This window comes from Apiospora aurea (assembly GCF_038362705.1).
Source record: "Apiospora aurea strain CBS 24483 chromosome Unknown utg000011l_segment0_segment0, whole genome shotgun sequence".
Classification (NCBI taxonomy): domain Eukaryota; kingdom Fungi; phylum Ascomycota; class Sordariomycetes; order Amphisphaeriales; family Apiosporaceae; genus Apiospora; species Apiospora aurea.
In genome coordinates, this window is record NW_027117398.1 from 600,462 (window position 1) to 619,966 (window position 19,505).

Consider the following 19,505-nt stretch of genomic DNA (forward strand, 5'->3'; position numbering starts at 1 on the left):
GACCTCGTGCCCTAACTCTTGGTTGGTGGCCATCTACGGAGCCTGAGGGTCGGACCCCGCCACCGCCTCATGTGGAAGTGTGGCAATATGGACTGAAAGATGGAAATTTGGGTTTGCCGCCGTTAGCTTTTATACCAGAAGTATTTAAAACACTCAGGCGAACGAGCGATGTCCCCAACATTAAATTAAGCATATAGAGAAGGATTCAGCCTTTAGAGTAAAATGATACTAGAGGAGGTGCATAATAAGTATAACACTGACGAAAAAAGATCCAAAATGAAATGTGAAACAAGAACTTTTACCCATTTTCCCAAATATAACCACTCCGTAACCAAACTCATAACTCGCACCTCCGGGTACCTGATGTAAATAAAGAACGAATAACCCGACAACCCATGGAGACACTGCGTTTGTTCCCACTGCTTTCCACCGTCGGTTATGAGATGTTACCGAAGAATACCACCAGGACCGCTGCGTATCTATGACATGTTAGTTTATTTACCCGTATTATTATCTTATGTCTTCAATCTGTCACTTACCCAGCCGCCGCCGCGAAGATTTCATGGCGCTTAGCCTTGGTGAAGAGCGACAGCACGGCCGAGAACACCAGCACGAAGACGATGACAACCCCGATGCTGACCGTGTACAGTCTGTCACTGGGGTTGTTGTTCAACAGCTTGTAGAGAACAAGAATGGGCAGGACGAGGAGGGCCAATAGCACCATGCATAGGATGGTGGTGTTGAAGCAGTCCTTGCGGGCCTTGCTGTAGTAATGTAGGTCGGGATCGTTGGTCTTCTCCATTTCACGCTGTAGGGTTATTCGAATTAGAAACCTCCAACAACTTAGGTTGGCGGCTAGAAGTAGAAATACCTTGGTGCAGAAGATTCTCTACGAATCCAGAGGTTAGTCATCATTCCCTTGATCGCTTGCACTTAGGGGTAAAGTATATAGAAGCACTCACCTGTAGCAATGGGCAGTGAAAAGTGCGAATCAGCCTTTCAGTGAAAGAGTCCAAAACCGCCATCTCTCGTCCATCTCGTAGGGTGATCAGATCTTCTTTCTGATAGATGAAGCCACGCTCCTCGTCCACCAATAGCTTTCTGTCGAACAGCTGTGCTTCGACGCTCTTGGAGTCTCTTTCAGCTGGTTTGTTGAGGGAAACCATTTGTTGCGCCTTGATAACCCAGTCATCTGATAGGGCCATCAGCGATTTGAACCTCGTTTCTATCGTGAACAGGCACGCAGTACATACCGTACTTTCCCAGAACCACCTCGATCTCATCCAATATGCGGGTTCGCGTCAGCGCCGTCGGCACTTTCTCGGTCACTGCCTTGCACGCTGCCTCATCGTTGTCCCTGGACCACAGAAGCGATCTTCTCGTCTCGTTACCAGCAGCGTCTTCATCGTCGAGATCGTCCAGTAGGTCCTCTAGGGCTCGCAACTTGTCTTGCAGCCTCAAGAGAATACGAGCGTGCAGATACCCGAAGCGGCGATAGATCATGAAGTTCTCGTCGCTGTCGAGGAACGTTGCAACCGAACGGTAGCTCTGCTCCTTGCAATCCACTGAGACATGAACCAGTCTCGTTAGAAACGGCAGAAGTATTGTTTTCCGCAAGTTTGATTGGACATACACTTTCTATCAATTGGCTGCCTCTTGGAGTCAGGGGCTTTCTTCCCTTTCGTCCACTGCCTCCAATTGAATGGCAGGATTGATATGCTTCTCGTGGGCGCGACCTTCAAGCTTGGGTCAGAAGTATCCCTTAATGTTGTCCCGGTATATTGGCTACCATGAAGACCTTTCTCCAAGTCGGGGCAGTCAGAGGTAGGGGAGTCCATGGTAGCTCAACAGTGACGGGGGTTGTAATAACGGCGGAATTACTCATGGGGTCAACTCAGAGGAAGGTATAGACTGGTTTGTATGTCACAACAAAAGACAGACTTCGAGGGAAACTAGTGCACATTCATCTCCTGTTTATAACCCAATTCAAGTAGGTCCAGAATTAGGCTATGTGAACTATGGCAGTCATGCTCGGAGCCGTGCTTATCATCACTCTGCCTGCATGGGGCGCATTGAGGAGGGGTAATGTCGATAACTGAGCCCCAATCACACACTTTTCTTGACCTTCTTTTGTGGCACCCACACCCCGTTGCTGTACAGTTTGTCGTTGACTCCCTTGATCTGGTACACGAATGACCCGTCCTCCTCCTTCTTCACATTTGCGATCTTAAACGCTGCGTACGCTTGATCACCGGGAGGCCGGAACCAGACCTCATTGCCGGCCTTGTATTTGGGCGTTGGCTGGCGGTGGCCTGTTAGCAACCAACTACCTGCCAAGGTTACAATGCTCTTTGAACGTACATCTGTCGGGTTGGCTGAGCCCACGCGGTGAGATCGCTTCTCGGGGGTCGGAGGACGCTACGTGGCGGTCAGCGATAGCCTGACGGACATATGTGTAAAAACCACCCCCCGCCTGCCTACCTGCACGTCGGCACTCTGCATGTCGGGCATTGTCGGGGCTGGTTGTGGACTGGACGATGGAATTCAGTTGAAAAGATGAGCTGTCAAATGGGATCAGGTGAAGGGAACGCCTAGGAAGAAAGCCTGACGGGCGAGGCAGATTTGGCAGATTTAAAGGACGGCAGTTACCTCGTTGCAGGACGAGGCTCTAAGGCTTACCTTGCCCCCTCCCACCCCCGGGATGCCGGCTGCAGGAAAATACGACGCCATTGGAGAATTCCTCACAGCCACCATGTAACCATGCAGGATTGACCAATAATCGACCACTGCCACCCGCCCTTCTGTTACCGTCTTACTGAAATTCCATAACCTTCTAAGTCCACCTGCCGGAGAGCCTTACCGCAGTCCATCCACGGCTTATACCTTGAAGAGTAAGCAAATGAGGTCTCTGTGTTTTGATATATAACGTCAGGGAACGATTCCAACCCGTCGCCTCGTTCTTAGAACCACTAAGAGTGACATTTGATTGTGTCTGAGCCCTCCAGAGGAAGGGGCAGAGATCACCTCTTATTATCTACTCCAATGACCAATTGCAAGATGGCCTCGCTCAGGGGCCGCCACGTCTCGACCCCAAGGAAACTCCCTCAGCTATTGGAGCCACATGACTCCCAGGACTCACAGACCAAGGATTATCAAGATGCAGACGAAACACACGACTCGAAGCTCAAGGCCCTCTGGGACAGTGAGATGGGGGACCTCCACAACGAGTATACCCCCTACACCAAGGTGTCTGTTCTCTTGCTATCCTGGGATAAGGAGATCGATGACCTAAAGACTGACAAAGAGGTAAGTGGCCAACTACCTTCTAAGTTTGGGCCATCAGTAACTAATTTACCAAGGTCACTGATCTGGAGAACCTGTTCAAGGACAAGTTCATGTTTGAAACGACCAGACAGGTCGTGAGGAAGGATCCCAAGAAGTCGCCTCAAGCTCAAGTGAACCGCTATCTCGCCGACTTCGTCTACGATAACGACGACACAAACACCATGTTGATCATATACTACGCTGGGCACGGCAGGCCGGGCAATGGCCGAGGAAACTTGAGGCTGACGCCGTACGTATTCCACAACCTTTGTTATGCTTGACCGCGAGCCTGACCCGCTCCAAAAACAGCTCGATCTCGCTGCCGAGGAAGAGCAACGGCGAGTTCCACGAAATCGTCTGGGAGTCCGCCGAGTCCAACATCCGGGAGACGAAGGCGGACGTCCTCGTCATCTTCGACTGCTGCCACGCCGGCGAGCTGGAGCGCAGCGTGCGGGGCCACTGGCAGCACCGCGCCTTCGAGTACCTCGCCGCCACGTCGGCCAAGTCGATGACGCGGAAGCCGGGGCCCCGGTCCTTCACCCGCGCGCTCATCTGGTCCCTGGACCACCTCGTCCGGACGCGCGCCTACTTCAGCACGACGGAGCTGCTCCGCACCATCCACAACGACGCCCCGCGCTTCCCGCGGAAGCAGTGCCCGCGGCTGTCGGAGGGGCAGCTGCCCGCGCAGCGCAAGATCATGATCGCGCCGCTGACCAACGAGGCCAAGACGCGAGCCGCCGCCGAGGCCTCGTCGCGGTCCCAGTGCGATGACGCGGAGGACTCCTCGTCGGGGGAGGAGAGACGGCACGACTTCCTCCTCCGCTTCGTCTTCGACTGCGACATCACCGAGGAGATGCTCAAGACCATCGCGAGCCACATGAAGGACCTCATCAAGGGCGGCGAGATCCACGCCAAGGTCGTCGCCTGGGAGGGCAGCAACGGGGTCAACTACCGCGACGCCGTCATCGCGCAGCCGTGGCTCCGCCACTTCGCCAACAGCCTGAGGGGCATCCAGCGCCGCGGCAGCGAGCAGCCCTCGGCCCAGGAGGCTGCCGGCCCCCTGAGCGCGGGGTCCGATGCGCCCTCGTCCCCGCGGTCGGACATGTACGCCGCCACTCCTACTCCCGAGCCGGCCCGCCGGTCCGCCGAGGTGGAGATTGGCGAGGATCAAGGCGCGGTTGTTGAGAAGCCGCTGTCGCGCGGTGAGCTTGATGGCGGCCACAGTAACGGGACGGCTGCGTCGGAAGCTGCCCACCGGAGGATGTCGAAAAGAAAACGGCATGGTGTCGATGAGTCCTCTCCTGGCCCCAAGCGTGGCAGAGTCGGTAAGACAGGCTAGCCCTCGAAAAACTTCCTGCTTGATTAAGGAGCAAAGTTGTTCTCCCTACATAGTGTATAGGAGTATATGCAGTCAGATTGGGGGTGGTTTGCATCATTTCCGTTTCTGGCCAATTAGCAACAGGGGCCAGCGTTTCCTTGTCACTAGAATTCAGCTTTGGGCGGACATATACTTCGTTTTTTCGGAAGCCCTGGCAACCGACAGGAAGTATATACTGCCCGGTTGCAAGGGGAAATCTGTAGCTATTCGGAGTTTTGATTCTTGTGTAAATGCAACTCAGGGGTCGGGACAGTCACACCATAGCACACAAAGATAGGTGCTTAACTATGACCAGCATTGCTTTGCCAGTGGGTACACACAACGCAGATAGGTTAATAGAATGTGGGTTCTTGAAAGATTCCGATCCAAGTGCCGACCATCACGATACCTGGACTTGGATGGAGTCACTGAGCTATGCGAATTGCACCCCATATCGAAGAGAACCCGAATGGGCCAATCATTAGGCAAACCACGTCCGATAATGTTTCGTCTGAGGATATATGCGAAACTAGGTTAGCGTGCAAGTCGAGATCTGAACCATCGGCAGACGTCGATTCGTCTACTGAGCAACGTCATGGCCTATCCACTGCTGGGGAAATTGACCCCACTAACGCTACCCCGACATATCCCCCGCAGACGGTGATTGGGGCGCTTAAACACTTAAGCCGCAGTTTCAGCAGCGAAGCCTTGAACTTGGAAGCTTCTTGCGCCGTCCCGTTAGCGTTTCCTCCCGACCGACCAATAAAGCGACAGCACCGGATGGGGCTAATGGGGCACACCCCGGGCTTCGTTCCTTGTCGACTGCAGACCGCCGCGTGATGGTGAGCCGACTGAAAGCCAGTGGGGGGATTTGGGGTTTCTGCGGGGGTCTGGGGGGAAAATAACGGGCAAAATTCAACCTGGCCTCACAGGGCATTGGACGAGACAATACCCACCTCCTCCCCCGGAGGTTGGTTTTCGGCGCGATTTCGGATCTTGGCGTGAACCAGGTGCCGGATTATCACGAGTCAGTCGACTTCGCCTTGCCTCCTGGCTTGGCTGCATCTATGCGCGTGACGTATATGAAGCATCGTGTGCCCTCGCACCCATCCACTTTGCTGGGTGTCTGCACTTCTGTCTTCATCTCGGCTATGGTCACATTCAACCACTGCTAATCCAGTCATCAAGCGCCATCCATAGAGGTAAAAGAAATCTTACCAGAGATCCTGCATGAGATAGACAGACAACAACCGCCGCCATGATGGAGCGCCTCCCCGGCCTCAACGCCGCCAACTCCCTCGAGAAGCGGCAGCTGCTCGTCGCCATCAACTGCGTCGCCGCCCTGTCCATCTTCTTCTTCGGCTACGACCAGGGCATGATGGGCGGCGTCAACAACGCCAAGGACTACATCGACCTGATGGGTTTCGGGCATGTTGATCCGGAGACCAACGCCCCTATTATCACCGACTCGCTCCTGCAGGGTGGCATCGTCTCCGTGTACTATTTGGGCACTCTGTGCGGCTGCCTCTTTGGCGGCTGGATCGGCGATAAGCTCGGGCGCATCAAGACGATCGCGGTGGGCGCGGTCTGGGCTATTATTGGGGCCACGCTGCAGTGCTCGGCGATGAACCATGATTGGATGATCTGCGGTAAGTGGGTGGCAATTAAAGGAAAATTTGTATATATACAAATCACTGACAGTTTCGGATAGCCCGCTTCGTGAACGGCATCGGCACCGGCATCCTCAACGCCATCGTGCCCGTCTGGGCCACCGAGACGGCCGAGCACACGTCGCGCGGCCAGTTTATCGCCATCGAGTTCACCCTGAACATCTTCGGCGTCGTCGTGGCCTACTGGCTCGAGTTCGGCCTGTCCTTCATCGACAACGGCGAGAGCGCGTTCCGGTGGCGCTTCCCCATCGCCTTCCAGATCATCCCCCTGTTGGTGCTGCTCGTGGTCGTCTGGTTCATGCCCGAGTCGCCCCGCTGGCTTGTCAAAGTTGGCCGCGACGACGAGGCCCAGTTCATCCTCCGCCGTCTACGGGGCTCCACGGGAGATGATGCTGTCCGCGCAGACCTCGAGTATAATGACATCCGCAACATCGCCCAGCTCGAGACTAAGGAGTCTAAGCACAATTCGTATTACCACATGTTCTTTAATATCGGGTCAGGCGAACTGCATACGGGCCGTCGCGTGCAGCTGGTCATTTGGCTCCAGATCATCCAGGAATGGGTTGGCATCGCTGGAGGTCAGTACTCTTACCCCCCTTTTCCCCCAAAGTGGAACCCCGATACTAATATTACTACTCCGTAGTCACTGTGTACGCCCCCACCATCTTCCGCATCGCCGGCTTCGACACAGAAAAGAGCCAGTGGATCAGCGGCCTCAACAACATCTTCTACATGTTCGCCACCCTCATCTGCGTCTTCACGCTCGACCGCATCGGCCGCCGCTGGACCCTGTACTGGGGCGCCGTCGGCCAGGGCATCGCCATGTTCCTCGCGGGCGCCTTCTCGAAGCTGGGCCAGCAGGCCACCGCGGACGGCGACCTGGGCAAGGCGAGCTCGTACGGCGCCGCGGCGGCCTCGTTTGTGTTCATCTTCACCTCCGTCTTCGGCGCGACCTGGCTCACCGTCCCCTGGCTGTACCCGGCCGAGATCTTCCCGCTGCAGTGCCGGGCCAAGGGCAACGCGTGGGGCGTCGTCGGCTGGTCCATCGGCAACGGCTGGCTGACGCTGCTGTGCCCCGTCATGTTCGACGCCCTCGGCGAGAACACGCTGCACATCTTCGGCGCGTGCAACGTGCTCGCCATCCCCATCGTCTGGGCCCTGTACCCCGAAAGTAACCAGCGCACGCTCGAGGAGATGGATCTGCTGTTCGCGGCGCCCACGCCCTGGGTCTGGGACGCCGAGGCGACGTTTAAGCGGCTTAGTGACGAGAGGCCGGAGCTCGTGGCCGCGGCGCATCAGCATCAGAAGGTCGTGGATCCGGAGGCCGGGTTGGTGTTGGCGCATGATGAGCATGTGGCGGCTGAGATGAAAAAGCATGGTTTGGCGGTGTCACCGTAGAAGGTCAAGTTTGAATAGCATATAATATGAATTACCTGAAACGAAGTTTTACATGACTAGGTATAAATGGGGTTGCCAGAACGGATTTCATTAAATGAATCGACGTTTACTAATAGTTTAAATCTTAACTTAAACGCTAATCCAGTTTCGTATATCTTTAATATATGATCGGACGAGGTTTAATTAATGATTAGCTAATTTGGGTTCTCTTCGATATGGGGTCTACTGGGGCCGGGTTGCACTTTTCCCCTCATGCTTCCCTGAAAATTTAGCTATCGTGGTGTTGGCTCTTGATACTTGCAGTTAATCCATGCTCGCGGCTCAGTACCTCCTAGGTAATGTTGCTTAACTCCGGCCCAGTGACCTAAATGCCGTTTTCCGTAACTTATTTGGCGCCCGAAGACCAAAGACAGATGCCCCCGTCGTAGTCGGTGCGTGGAAAGGGCCTTGCATACTTTTGGCCTTATCTTTGGAACGCGAAAAGTTCTGCAAAACACAAAGTTCGGTGGTCCAGTAATCCACAAGGGGTGTGTGTCGACAAGTATCGAACGGCCACTTTTCCATAACCCAGGACTGTTTGCTGCTTAACTGCAACACGCCGCCATCCCGGAATTGCTGGAGGCACGTGCCGGTCCTTCGCAGCAGAGTGTCGAGGCAGGAGTTATGTGCGGCGAGCAGCTGTCGGTTTTCCGGAATGATGTCGCAACCGCAGCTGCGGTTGGTGTCCTTGTCTTGCGGCTCCAGCGCCTGGCCAAGCCCGACGCAGAAACATAGACTGTCGGCTTGTTCGATGAGGTACGACCATGACATATTCTCCTCGGGGAGCTCCAGTTCTCGCAGTGGACTGCCGACTTGCGGTCTCTCGATGAGGTCCATCGTTTCAGAGCCGTATATGCGCCGCCCTCTTGCTTTCTGGCGGGCTCTGCTCATGCTTCGGTGGATTTGGAGAAAGACATTTTCCAGCAGGATGTTCGACACAACCTTCAAGTCGCCCTGGCTTTTCAGGACGTTGTAGGACGCAAGAGACCCATTGTTGGAAATGTCTGCGAAAGGGATCGGATCATCTGGAGGTTGATCACCTTCCAGGTGCTGGTAGTGTCGAAACCAGACATGAAAGAGGTGTAGGTACCAACTGAGCTGAGGGACTAACCAAGCCCTCTGGGTTTCGGCATCGTAAATGAATGCCACGTGCCGGGTCACTCTCAGCAGGGCCTCGTCATACGTCAAGTCGTTGTCAAACTTCAATGACGTGCTGCAAGCCTTGAAGGTGCCAGTGAAGTTGGCTTTCAAAGAAATGGGAAGGCTATCGCCGAGTCCGATCTCCAGTCCAGCCTCTCCCGCGTCCCAATGTATCAAAGTTTCTTGTTTGGTCAACTTTGTCCACCTTAGGTCGTATCGGCCCTTCTTCGTCCCCAAGAGAACGTTTGCATCACATTTCCACCCAAGAAAGCATTCTGATTGTGAGAATATCTCACGGTCCTGGAGCCTGGTCCAATCCCCCTGTATTGTGTCCAGTTCTTCTGGAACCATAATAGAGTCTTCTTTGACCTCTAGATGCCATTGGATCCTGTCATGCTCAGAATCATAACCAACTGGAATCAAGGCGGTGAAAAATCCCGTGGCAATCCACCCACCAGAGCCTGTTCCCGTGCACGGCAGATCCTGAACCCAGCTGTAAGTCTTTACAGCTGAGATATGAACAAGCATATCATATGGCAACTGCAAGCCTTCTCCCCATATACGTGACAACGGTTTCCATACAACTACCGCATGCATGAATAGGCTTGCCCAGCAGTTGGCCTGGCCCATCTCGGTATTTGTTACTTCCTGGAGGCCTTGCAAGTGATACACCATCACGGTTGGCTCAGCTGCAGTACCAAGTTCGAATGGCGAGTGACTTTGCGATTTGAAGATATGGCCTTGGCTCTGCGAAGGCTTTCCCGCTTGTGGTATGACTCTGATCGCCTCACAAAGCCATCTTAAGGCATTGATAGATGCGCTAGAGGATCTCGAGCTTCTGGTCCTTGCAACAATATACGATGACGATGCCCTTTCAACCCAGATCGAAGGAGTTGGTGTCTGGGCTGGTATTTGGTGGACCCTTTTGTCTGTCGCATTGATCGAGATGAGATGTTTCAGAACAGAGGCCACGGCCTTGATGGCCTTTTCGCCAGATTTCCCAAAATGCTTCTTGGCGTACTGGGCGCAGGTCGATGCTTCAAATTGACCACAAGAACCGACGATAACAACGAAGTTGCTCAGCTCCTTCATGATATCCCGATCTTGGGTATTACCTTTCTCATTGCGGAGGAAAACGGCAGGTATTTCCCATTGAAGTACACAGGCCTTCATGACATTGCTCTTAGATAGCCCGGATTGTTCCAGTACCGAGCCAGATTGAGTCGATGGAATGGATCCAGCAATAGCTGCTCTTGAAACCAGACCAACGTCGTCAAGATCAACGATGTTCTCCGTTCTTGAAAACCGGTCCCCGAGGCGATGGGCAAGCCGTTTGTACCATTCAGCTTGATCCTCGTCACTGCAGAATTCGTTCTCAATGAAATCGACGGCATTCTCCATCAAAAGGGCTGCAATCCCTCGCCTCGATACGCCCAGGTCTCGGAGCTTGCGAATTGAACTGGAAAATGTGGCTCTGTGCTGAGTGTCGTATTTGCTCAGGAAATCTGCAAGCACCATCACGTCGCGTGATGCCACAGCATCAGACAACGTCTGAGGAGGGTGCACAAGATACTTCAAGCCTCTGCCAAAAACGCGATAAGCATTGCTTTGCGTCAAAACCAACTCGACTGTCCGAAGATGTTGCAAATTTTGAAACTGCTCCTCCGGGCTGTGGTATTCGGGGTCATCGTCTTCAAGATCGCTGGCGCCATCGGCCGACCGTTCATCGTTGGCTTTGATGTCATCAGTGCCTGCTAGTACGCTCTCGACACCGCTCTGGTCACCCATGGATTCTAAGAGAGCGTCTAGACGATTCATTCTGTCGGCTCGTTGATCGAGGAAGTGGCTCATCTTGGCGGTTGTTTCAGAGCCGCTGGCTGTTTTGGCCAACTCCCACACATATTCAGTAATTCGTCTTCTTTGGTGTCGAGTCTGGAGCGGCGATATACTAGTATTGTTGGCAAGGACTCGGAAGTCCTTGATTGCTTCATCAAGGAAATCGCGCAGGAGTCGATCGTGAACCTGTCGATATCTGTCTACCCTCAACCCTTTGACGGCATCCAGATATAATGGCTTCAGGATATCGTCCCGAAACAACATATCAGCAAGATGCAGAGATGCATCGCGGCGCGGCTCTTCCAGCAACGAGCTGTAAGACGAGCGAGTATCGAACGTGTCGGCAATTGATGAAGAGCCAAAGTCTGAGAATGTATACATGCTGCTCGAACCATCTTCTTCACCAAAGGCAGTGTAGGTGGAACTACCGGGTTGCTGGGCCTGTTCGTATGTTTCAATGAGTTCTCGATCGTCCTTTCTGTAAAGGTCCATGTTGCTCATGCTGGCGGGTGTAAAGGGGTGCTCTCCAGCTTCCTGGGAGACTTCCTCTGCTCCCTCCTTTGGTTCATTTATCACCGGAGAAATCGCTGACGATACTCTAGGTGACCGGTCTTCCGGGAAATGCGTTGCGTCGTCTTGAATTCTTTGAAGCAGATCTTCCTGGTTTCGGGTGTCGATGAACGGGGTGGTGCGACCCCCTACTTCTGAGCGTCGGTGGAGCAATTCGGTCGCGTGTGAGTGGGAAGTCGATTCGATTCGTACAGGCTTGTCGATACCGGGAACCGATTCTTCACTTCACCAAATGAAAATTAGTACGGGGCTGGCCTAAATGATGCCAATCGTGATATACTGACACACCCAATCCCATCAAAACAAGCTGAAGAGCTTGAGTGGCATGGTGCAACCGCTGGACAAACTGCTGGACTTTCGATCGATCGAAGGCGTAAGTAAGCTTTCCTGTTCCATTCTTGAGCCGTTGCCGCCGCGGTGCCAGACCGGTCAGTAGCTCCTCTAAAGCGTGGAGCTCTGCCTCGCAGGACTTGATGTTGAGCGTGATGGCTTGCCCGTATTGGTGGCTCTGGAAGTGAGATTGGGTAGCCCTGACAATATTCAGCGTAGCCGCGAAGACGTCATTCTGGCACTTGACGGAAGCTAAATCATCTTGGCAGGTTTCCAGGGCGTCGAGATAGGCAACGAAGGTAACGATGCCATTGGTGACCTGTAAGCCCAATGAAACAAGTCCAGCCATCGGGGCGGCCAGTCCGACAACCTCAGCCATGTCTTGTGGGGAAAGCAAACAGCGATGGATGGCAGGGAATACGATGTAGGATAAGAGAATAAGCCTGAGAAGAACGGGCCCGGTGGTCGCTGGATTACACCGTCCCACCAAGAGTGAAGAATTGCGTGGAAATGGAAGCGGGGTCAACACCAGAAGATAAGTTCCGACGGAAGGCGCAGCCCGGCTGTGCTTACAAGCCCAATCTTCGGGATGACATGGCACAGAGATAACCCATTTGAGGCTCATGATTGGTTCTTGAAGGGTGTGATTTGAAACTTGGAGTCAGCTCGAAAAGGCATACCATTGGTGGCCACGCCACTCCCAAGTCCCATACTCGATACCTACGAATGGCCAATCTAGGAAGCCAGCCGCTGAGGCCTACTCCACGTAAAAGGTCGAGGGCCCATCGTTGCCACAATGAATGACCCCTTTCAAGTTCGGCATTATTCCAGGGGCGGCCTGATAATCATCTGCTGTTGAAACCCCGCCGCACCGAGCATACACCTCATCATCGCTGGTGAGGTCACGGGGGTCAACACGGCGCAGGAGAAGCCCGTGTACCTCTAGATACTGCTCTCCACAGGACAGCACAGTGATCGGCCAAGCGAAGTAATCAGCCTTTCTGGGTTGGTCTTCCCTTAATCCGCAGCAGCGCGATAGAGTTTCGACGGAGCAAACAGAAAGGATCCAATTAGTGATAATTAACAAATGCATCTTGGGATCATAACCAAGCCATTAGATTGGGTTGAGAAAGGATAATGGGATATGTTCTATGTGCTCCGTACATCGAATCTGACATCTTCTGTCTGAACCTTGTTGCCCCTTTCTCGAAGATTCTCCAAGTCCTTCGCTTGCAACATACCATGTTATTCCACTGGACTATATCATAGAAGGTTGTATATATAAAGGACTTTGCAGCTGAGCTTGACTGAAACGAGTCGAGAGCGGCTCTCTAGAATTTCTCTGGGACGTTCTGTGGTAACCTATCGAGCGCAACCTCGAAAAGTGGATTTTACTCATCCTGCTGTATTGAGGTTTGTTTTCTAATATTTGCCCAAATTCTACGAGTCACGAATCACTCTCATCATCGTCAACGACAAAAGGTGACTTGTATGCCCTCCTACGCCCCGAGCTGCTCTGATCCACAGAACTCGAAGCCCCGCCACCAGATGATACCCCAACCGTCTCGTCTGGCACCTCTACAACCCTCTTCTTCTTCTCCGGCGGCTTGTCATCCCCATTATCGTCCGAGATAGAATCGTCACTCAAATTCTCATCGTCGCCCGATTCACTGCTGCCGCTCAGATGCGCAGCCATCAACTCCGGCAAAAAACTCTCCCGCCCCCTCTTCAGCCCCCGCTGCGGATCCACCACCCCGTCCCGGACCTGAAAGACGCCGCCGCGCCGCCGCTCGAAGGTCTCCAAGATCTCCTTCTCGGACTCGACCCGGTGCACCAGGCGGTGCGGTCCGTCGAAGCCCGGCTCCACGCAGGTGGTTTTGATCTCGGATAGCCACTTCGCCTCCTGCGGCGTCAGGAAGTCCTCGAGCGGCCGCTCGTGGCGCCAGGACTGTCCGGGCAGGACTCCCCACTCCGTGTCCCAGATGCGCCGCTTCGTCCAGGCTTTGCGCACCGCCTGGTATGCTTGCGTGTCGATCTGGGGAGGTGGTAGGCGAGAACTTGGGGTTGTTACTGCAGGGTAGTCTTCATTATCCATTTCCTCGTTGCGGCTGATGACGGACTGCTGCCACTGCTCCAGAAGACGGTCGCGCGCCTTCTCCACCTGGTACCGAAACTGGTGACATGGCCTCGAGTTGTCCCGATGACAACAGAGCTTCGCGTAGGTGTTGGGCCATTTCTTGAGATCGACGCCGTCTTCGTCGACGAGGGGTGACGGCTCCTCATGTCTCCAGACGCCCACGTTCAAATACCGCTTATGAATGAGGCCCTCAAAGGACGGCTGCCACATCCCCTGCTTGACCCACACCTCCTTGACGGCCAGCGCGGCTTGGGTCCGCAAGCGGTCGGTCTTCATGGAGCGCGGCAGATTCCGGTGTTTTGCGGCGCGCGGGTCGGTCTCTTGCCAGATGCGCTGCATTTCTTCGGCGACGAAGTCGAGGAACTGGTTCTTGGGCAAGGAACGGGTGCGGTCCATGATGTATTGGTAGCGTCTCAGGCGGTTCTGTAACTCGGAAGGGGTCGTTCTTGCTTGTTGGTCTACCGGCGGTGTCGGTGGTGATGACGGGACGGAGCTGAGTGGGGCTGAGAGTTGGGCCAGCTGGACGTCTGATCTTAGTCTTTCTACATCACGACCCAGTGTATTCACGGCGTCTTGGATGCCAGCTATATTTCTAGTGATTGGGTCCATCTTGATGGCAACTGGTGCCGCCGTTTTTTAGATGAGACCAGACCGAAACGGAATGTTAAGCAGTTGGAACGTGGGAAATGCAACCGCACCTGTAGATGCAAATAATGAGAATTATATAAGGGAGCTGTAAGTGCCAGACCGCCCATTTCCAGCCGTGTTGAACCAGACAATGCTGAGGTTCTTCGCAGTCTCCCATAAAGCGACCCATAAAGAGCGGCGCATGTACTTCTTTGCCAGTGGTTGGCACCTGAAAGAGCTTAGGAAACTAGCGAGTTCTTGACAAAGAACATTGCATCTCGGCTGGAGGAGGGCTCCGAGGCTACTAATGCCCTTTGCAGTGCAGAACGCCCTGGCGACCTTCCTTTGTTCGCCTGGATATGAGCGAAACTGGCATGGAGAGCCTATGGAAGCACCACTGTGACCTCGAGTCCAGATGGAATCTCATGATGACTGAGGCTGCTCGGTGACCCCGTGAAAGTAGTATATACCTGCATACTGCATTGATGTAGAAGGACTTTATTGTGAGTCTTGCCAAGTAGACTTGCAGAAGGATCTGAGAAGGGTGGGATAGTCATCCCACGATCAAATGCCATACGTGGTATCATAACATCTTGCTAATGCCCAGATACACCATTTCCTGCCTACTCTGGCTGGAGCTTGTCATCTCGTCATTCTTGCTGCAACTGATGGTCGGATACGGTAAGAAGTTGAAAAAGGGGAGTTTTCTGGGCCTGACGTTGCTGTCAGCGAACAACAGACGAGCCAACCGACAACCGTGCGCCAGCCCCGCCAAGGACCTGCCAAGCGACCGCCAAGCGCGGCTGACAGCGTCCTGCCAGATTGCGAGAATAAATCCCCAGCTGGCCCCCAGCTGCCCCCGCGAACATTCTTTCCCCCAAAATCTCACCCCTTAAAAGACAATTTCACATCTCCCTACAACCACGCGCGCTCCACATCCCCAAAAAGAATGCCCGATGAGTAGGTTCGGCCGCTTATCGAGACAACGCCCAGTAAGTGTGACCTTACCAATTCTTTTTATCCTACCAGTCAACCTTGATGCTAATTGGACCTGAAAGGCGCGGCTGGTGGTGCTGCCTCGGAAGGCCTTTGGGGAGCCCTCACGTGCATCTGTACTCGTGCGGGAGACCGTCGAGAACGCCGAATCCTCGTGGAAATCGAAGGGCGGCGACGCGAATGGCAATGGGAACAGCGGGAGCCAAGACGGGGCCAACCCCGACCAGGGATGGCGCGCCGCGTTCTTCAAGATGATCGAAGGCAGCGCCACGGCGTTCGGGTCCATCTTCGTGCTCGGGCTCGCGGGCTACTCGTACCACGCCTACTACAAGCGCCTGGTGCTGCGCAAGATGGAGAACGCCTTCGCCGTCGGCTACTCGAGCGTCGAGCTGGCGGCCATGAGCCGGCACGTGGACCCCAACAGCCCCCACTCGGAGCTCATGACGGTCGACTTCGAGGATAACGACTGGATCCCGCGCGACGAGCAGGCCGTTATCGACGGGATTGTGGACGGTACGCTTAGGGGCCAGTACCACCTCATAACGGGCGAGAAGGGCACGGGCAAGACGTCGATGCTGCTGAAAGCCATGCGCAAGATCGGCGGCGAGGGCGTCGCCATGCTCGAGGCCCACGGCGACCCGGAGATCTTCCGTGTGCGGCTGGGCAAAGCCCTCGACTTCGAGTTCCACGAGGACTCCATCGGCGGCCTGTTCAGCTTCAAGGGCCCGCGCGACACGACGGCCCTGCTGGACATCGAGCGCGCCTTCAACAAGATGGAGAAGATCGCGCTGACGCGCAAGGAGAAGGTCGGCAAGCCGCTCGTGCTCATCATCACGGGCGCGCACCTGATCCGCGACGACGAGGACGGCCAGGACCTGCTGGAGCTGATCCAGCAGCGCGCCGAGATGTGGGCCGCGAGCAACCTGGTCACGGTCGTCTTCAACAGCGACGAGTACTGGATCGTGGAGCGGCTCATGTGGCAGGCGACGCGGATGCGCGTCACGCCCGTGCGCGACATCCCCAAGTCGACGGCCATCAAGGCCCTGCACGAGTTCCGCGCCCAGAGCTTTGACGAGGACGTCCCGTCCCCTATCCTGGAGCAGGTCTACGACAAGATCGGCGGCCGACTGCGACACCTGACAAGAGTGGCAAGGTCGCCCGACATGCTGGACGCGTGCGAGACCATCTGCGACCGCGAGCGGCGCTGGCTGATGAGCCAGTGCTGGATCCTGGGCGGGGACCTGGACCCGGGCGCCGAAGACGCGCAGGACATTGCATCCTCAGCAATGCTGCTCGCGCGCGCCCTGGTGCAGAAGGAGAAGGCGATGCGGGCCGCGGGCCTGAACGACGAAGGGCGATTACCGCAGATCCCGCTGTACGAAGCCCGACAGATCATGACGAACCCGGACTGGATCAAGGCGCACGACCACATGAACATCTTCAACATCGACTCGACGGGCATGGTGCAGGCCGACTCGGTCGCCATGCAGAACGCGATGCGCACCGTCTGTGGGTTACCCGGGTTCGACGAGCACCTCCAGGCGACGCTCGACCGGCTCGACGAGATCGAGAGCCTGGCCCGCACGCGCGAGGTCACGCTCAAGGACCTGCGCGAGGACGGGGAGTACCGCGCCGTGGTCGAGAAGGCGGCGGCGGCGGATGGGCGGTCGTCGACGACGGCGATGAGTTTTAAGCTCATCTCCAAGGAGGAGGAGAAGAAGGACCCGGCGGAGATTGTGAAGCATAAGAAATGAGCAATCAAGGTCGGACCGGGTGCTGAATTGCAATCAACGACGGATATGCACGATTTAATGTTGGGCTATGAGTTATGTAGTAACATGTGTATGAACTATGAGCTGTAGGATGCGTAAGACTGTTACCCCCTGAGCGGTAGTGCAAATACTACCTAGGTATGGTATTATGCTGAGATGAAGTTGACTCGGTCTGGGTTTGCAATTACGACCTGAAAGTATTTGTCTGAGCATATGTCCTGTCTCGACACTCCAACGTGCTGCCGGCAGACCAGCGGCGCTGACTGTTTACAGGTATATAATCCATTAAAAAGCATGTTTCTTTCACATACGACCATATTCTGCTGAATATTAGGGATCCCGTCCGCTCTCCTATATATAAGCAGCAGAGAGCCTTTTTGTTTATAAGAGAGCGGACGCGCGCCCTTTTAGCGGGGGTCGGCGTACGGGCCTTATACTATTAAAACGGAACCCGGACGGTGTCGAAGGGCTCCCGGTTTTTAATATTTACCGTTTTTTTTCCCGGCCTCGCCGATCGGCCGCTTTTTATACTTTTCGCTCTTTATTTTACCCGTGTCGCCTTTATTCGGTATATAACCCGCTTTAGCCGGGCGTATACGTAATTATACTTTTTACCGCTGTTTAGCCGCTTATTAAAATAAATTAGTTTATCTTTAAAGCGTTCTTAAGTTACGTGCTTTTTTATTCGCGCTTAATAAACCTTAATTTTTTAATATAAAGCGCCCGTTATTACGTTACGCTTTACTACCCGAATTAATATAATTACTTTTTTTTACTTTCTTTTAATTATTCGCTTTTTTTAACCCTTTTTATTACTTTAATAATATTAATTATTTATTATATTTTAAATTTCGTTTTACTTTTTTCCCGTTTACGCTCGCTTCTTATAATATAATAAACTAGGCCGTTTTAAAATGCGTAAAAAATGCTTTTAACGATAACGAAGAGCTAAACGAGGAAACGCGCCGCGAGTAAGAGGAGATTTATATATAGAAGCCGTTTACGGCTAAGTTTAAAGTAGTTACCTTTACCGATAAGGAACGTGCGAGAGCTTAAGTTTAATAAAAAACGTAGGTTTACCTCTCTATATAACTTTATATAGTTATTAATAAAAGGTTAAAATTACTATAAAAAAATTTATTTTAAGCTTAATAAGCCGTGGGTTACTTTAATAAAAAACTAGCGGATATAAAATATACTAACTAATTAAATCTTTACTCGTTTCCTCGAAATAATAGTTAAAGATTTTATAATAAAAAGACTTATACTCGGTCCCGAAGAGTTTATCGAAAAGCTTAGAATTTACTCCGCTAGAATAATTAGCGGCTTATAGAAGACGTTACGTAGAATAGCGAAATTTATAGTGTTTAATTCGCTCGTAAAATAGTTTTTTAATCGCCGTTACTTATATACGATTACTAGAAAGTTTAACGAGCGTATTAATACGTTAATTTAAAAAATTATTAAAGTACGCGGTTATTTACGCCGATAAGCTCGCTCGATTATTAACTTTATTTTACTTTTAGTAAATCTTTAATATATTACTTAAGTTAAGAAACTTAACGCGGGAGTAGACGTTTATAAAAAAGGAGATGACCGCCGAGGACGTTATTTTATATTCATATATTCTTTGGTATCGCGTTTTCGATATTTTTTATAGTTTAAGTGACCGCGTGGCCTATTATACGGCTATACTCGTATTCGCGTATGGCGGCTTTCGTAGTAAAACTACGCTTTAAATGCCTTATCGAGATGTTAAATTTATACTCGTGCGTGATTTTTAAAACTGTTTATAAGCGAAGCTTATTATGTATATTATTATTAATTAGAATAAGTAGGCGATTAATATTATTCGTAAAGACTAGAAATATATATAAGTAGTTCGCTACGTTTTAGTTTCTTATTTTTAAGCTAATAACGTTTTTTTTAAGCTTATATTTACGGTGATTATTATACCGAGTAAGATATTTTACTTTACTCGATTACTCTTTACTCGAGCCTTTTTAAATAAAGCTTTTTAAAAACGAGTTTAAATTTTTAGAGTAATTACTATTCTAAGCGAAGTTTGAATACGTAAAAAGATTTAATTACCTTAAAAAGCGTTATACTAAAGTTACTATATTATCCCGTTAACTTATTATTAATTTTAAATTATTTAAAAGCGTATTATTTTAATTACTAAAGTACGAGATGCTTATTAACGACTATATTTACTGCGCGTCGACGTAAAGGGACGATTAAATAAAGGATAATATAAGTTTTAATACTACCCTTTAAGCTAGCCTATTAATTTAATAATGTTCGCTTCG

General features: G+C 52.4%; 7 protein-coding genes across 7 annotated transcripts; 3 read left to right on the forward strand and 4 right to left on the reverse strand.

The window, feature by feature from the left end:
- Positions 1–436: 436 nt before the first annotated feature.
- Positions 437–2,502, reverse strand: PG986_015172 (uncharacterized protein; the record flags this gene model as incomplete). Its single annotated transcript, XM_066851394.1, has 6 exons — positions 437–479; positions 540–808; positions 963–1,192; positions 1,254–1,565; positions 2,115–2,418; positions 2,482–2,502. 6 exons carry the CDS (start codon positions 2,500–2,502, stop codon positions 437–439), a joined length of 1,179 nt encoding a protein of 392 aa, XP_066692483.1.
- Positions 2,503–3,057: 555 nt separating this feature from the next.
- PG986_015173 (homeobox domain-containing protein) lies at positions 3,058–4,663 on the forward strand (the record flags this gene model as incomplete). Its single annotated transcript, XM_066851395.1, has 3 exons — positions 3,058–3,306; positions 3,360–3,574; positions 3,634–4,663. 3 exons carry the CDS (start codon positions 3,058–3,060, stop codon positions 4,661–4,663), a joined length of 1,494 nt encoding a protein of 497 aa, XP_066692484.1.
- Positions 4,664–5,939: 1,276 nt separating this feature from the next.
- PG986_015174 (mfs monosaccharide protein) lies at positions 5,940–7,749 on the forward strand (the record flags this gene model as incomplete). Its single annotated transcript, XM_066851396.1, has 3 exons — positions 5,940–6,330; positions 6,393–6,929; positions 6,995–7,749. The coding sequence occupies 3 exons, from the start codon at positions 5,940–5,942 to the stop codon at positions 7,747–7,749; spliced, it is 1,683 nt and encodes a 560-aa protein (XP_066692485.1).
- A 1,999-nt stretch (positions 7,750–9,748) lies between these two features.
- Positions 9,749–10,779, reverse strand: PG986_015175 (uncharacterized protein; the record flags this gene model as incomplete). Its single annotated transcript, XM_066851397.1, has 2 exons — positions 9,749–9,799; positions 9,850–10,779. The coding sequence occupies 2 exons, from the start codon at positions 10,777–10,779 to the stop codon at positions 9,749–9,751; spliced, it is 981 nt and encodes a 326-aa protein (XP_066692486.1).
- Positions 10,780–11,631: 852 nt separating this feature from the next.
- Positions 11,632–12,043, reverse strand: PG986_015176 (uncharacterized protein; the record flags this gene model as incomplete). The annotated part of the gene is given in 2 exon segments (XM_066851398.1): positions 11,632–11,671; positions 11,682–12,043. 2 exon segments carry the CDS (start codon positions 12,041–12,043, stop codon positions 11,632–11,634), a joined length of 402 nt encoding a protein of 133 aa, XP_066692487.1.
- Positions 12,044–13,111: 1,068 nt separating this feature from the next.
- On the reverse strand, positions 13,112–14,410 carry PG986_015177 (uncharacterized protein; the record flags this gene model as incomplete). The annotated part of the gene is made up of 1 exon (XM_066851399.1): positions 13,112–14,410. One exon carries the CDS (start codon positions 14,408–14,410, stop codon positions 13,112–13,114), a length of 1,299 nt encoding a protein of 432 aa, XP_066692488.1.
- Positions 14,411–15,384: 974 nt separating this feature from the next.
- On the forward strand, positions 15,385–17,178 carry PG986_015178 (uncharacterized protein; the record flags this gene model as incomplete). Its single annotated transcript, XM_066851400.1, has 2 exons — positions 15,385–15,420; positions 15,487–17,178. The coding sequence occupies 2 exons, from the start codon at positions 15,385–15,387 to the stop codon at positions 17,176–17,178; spliced, it is 1,728 nt and encodes a 575-aa protein (XP_066692489.1).
- Positions 17,179–19,505: the final 2,327 nt, after the last annotated feature.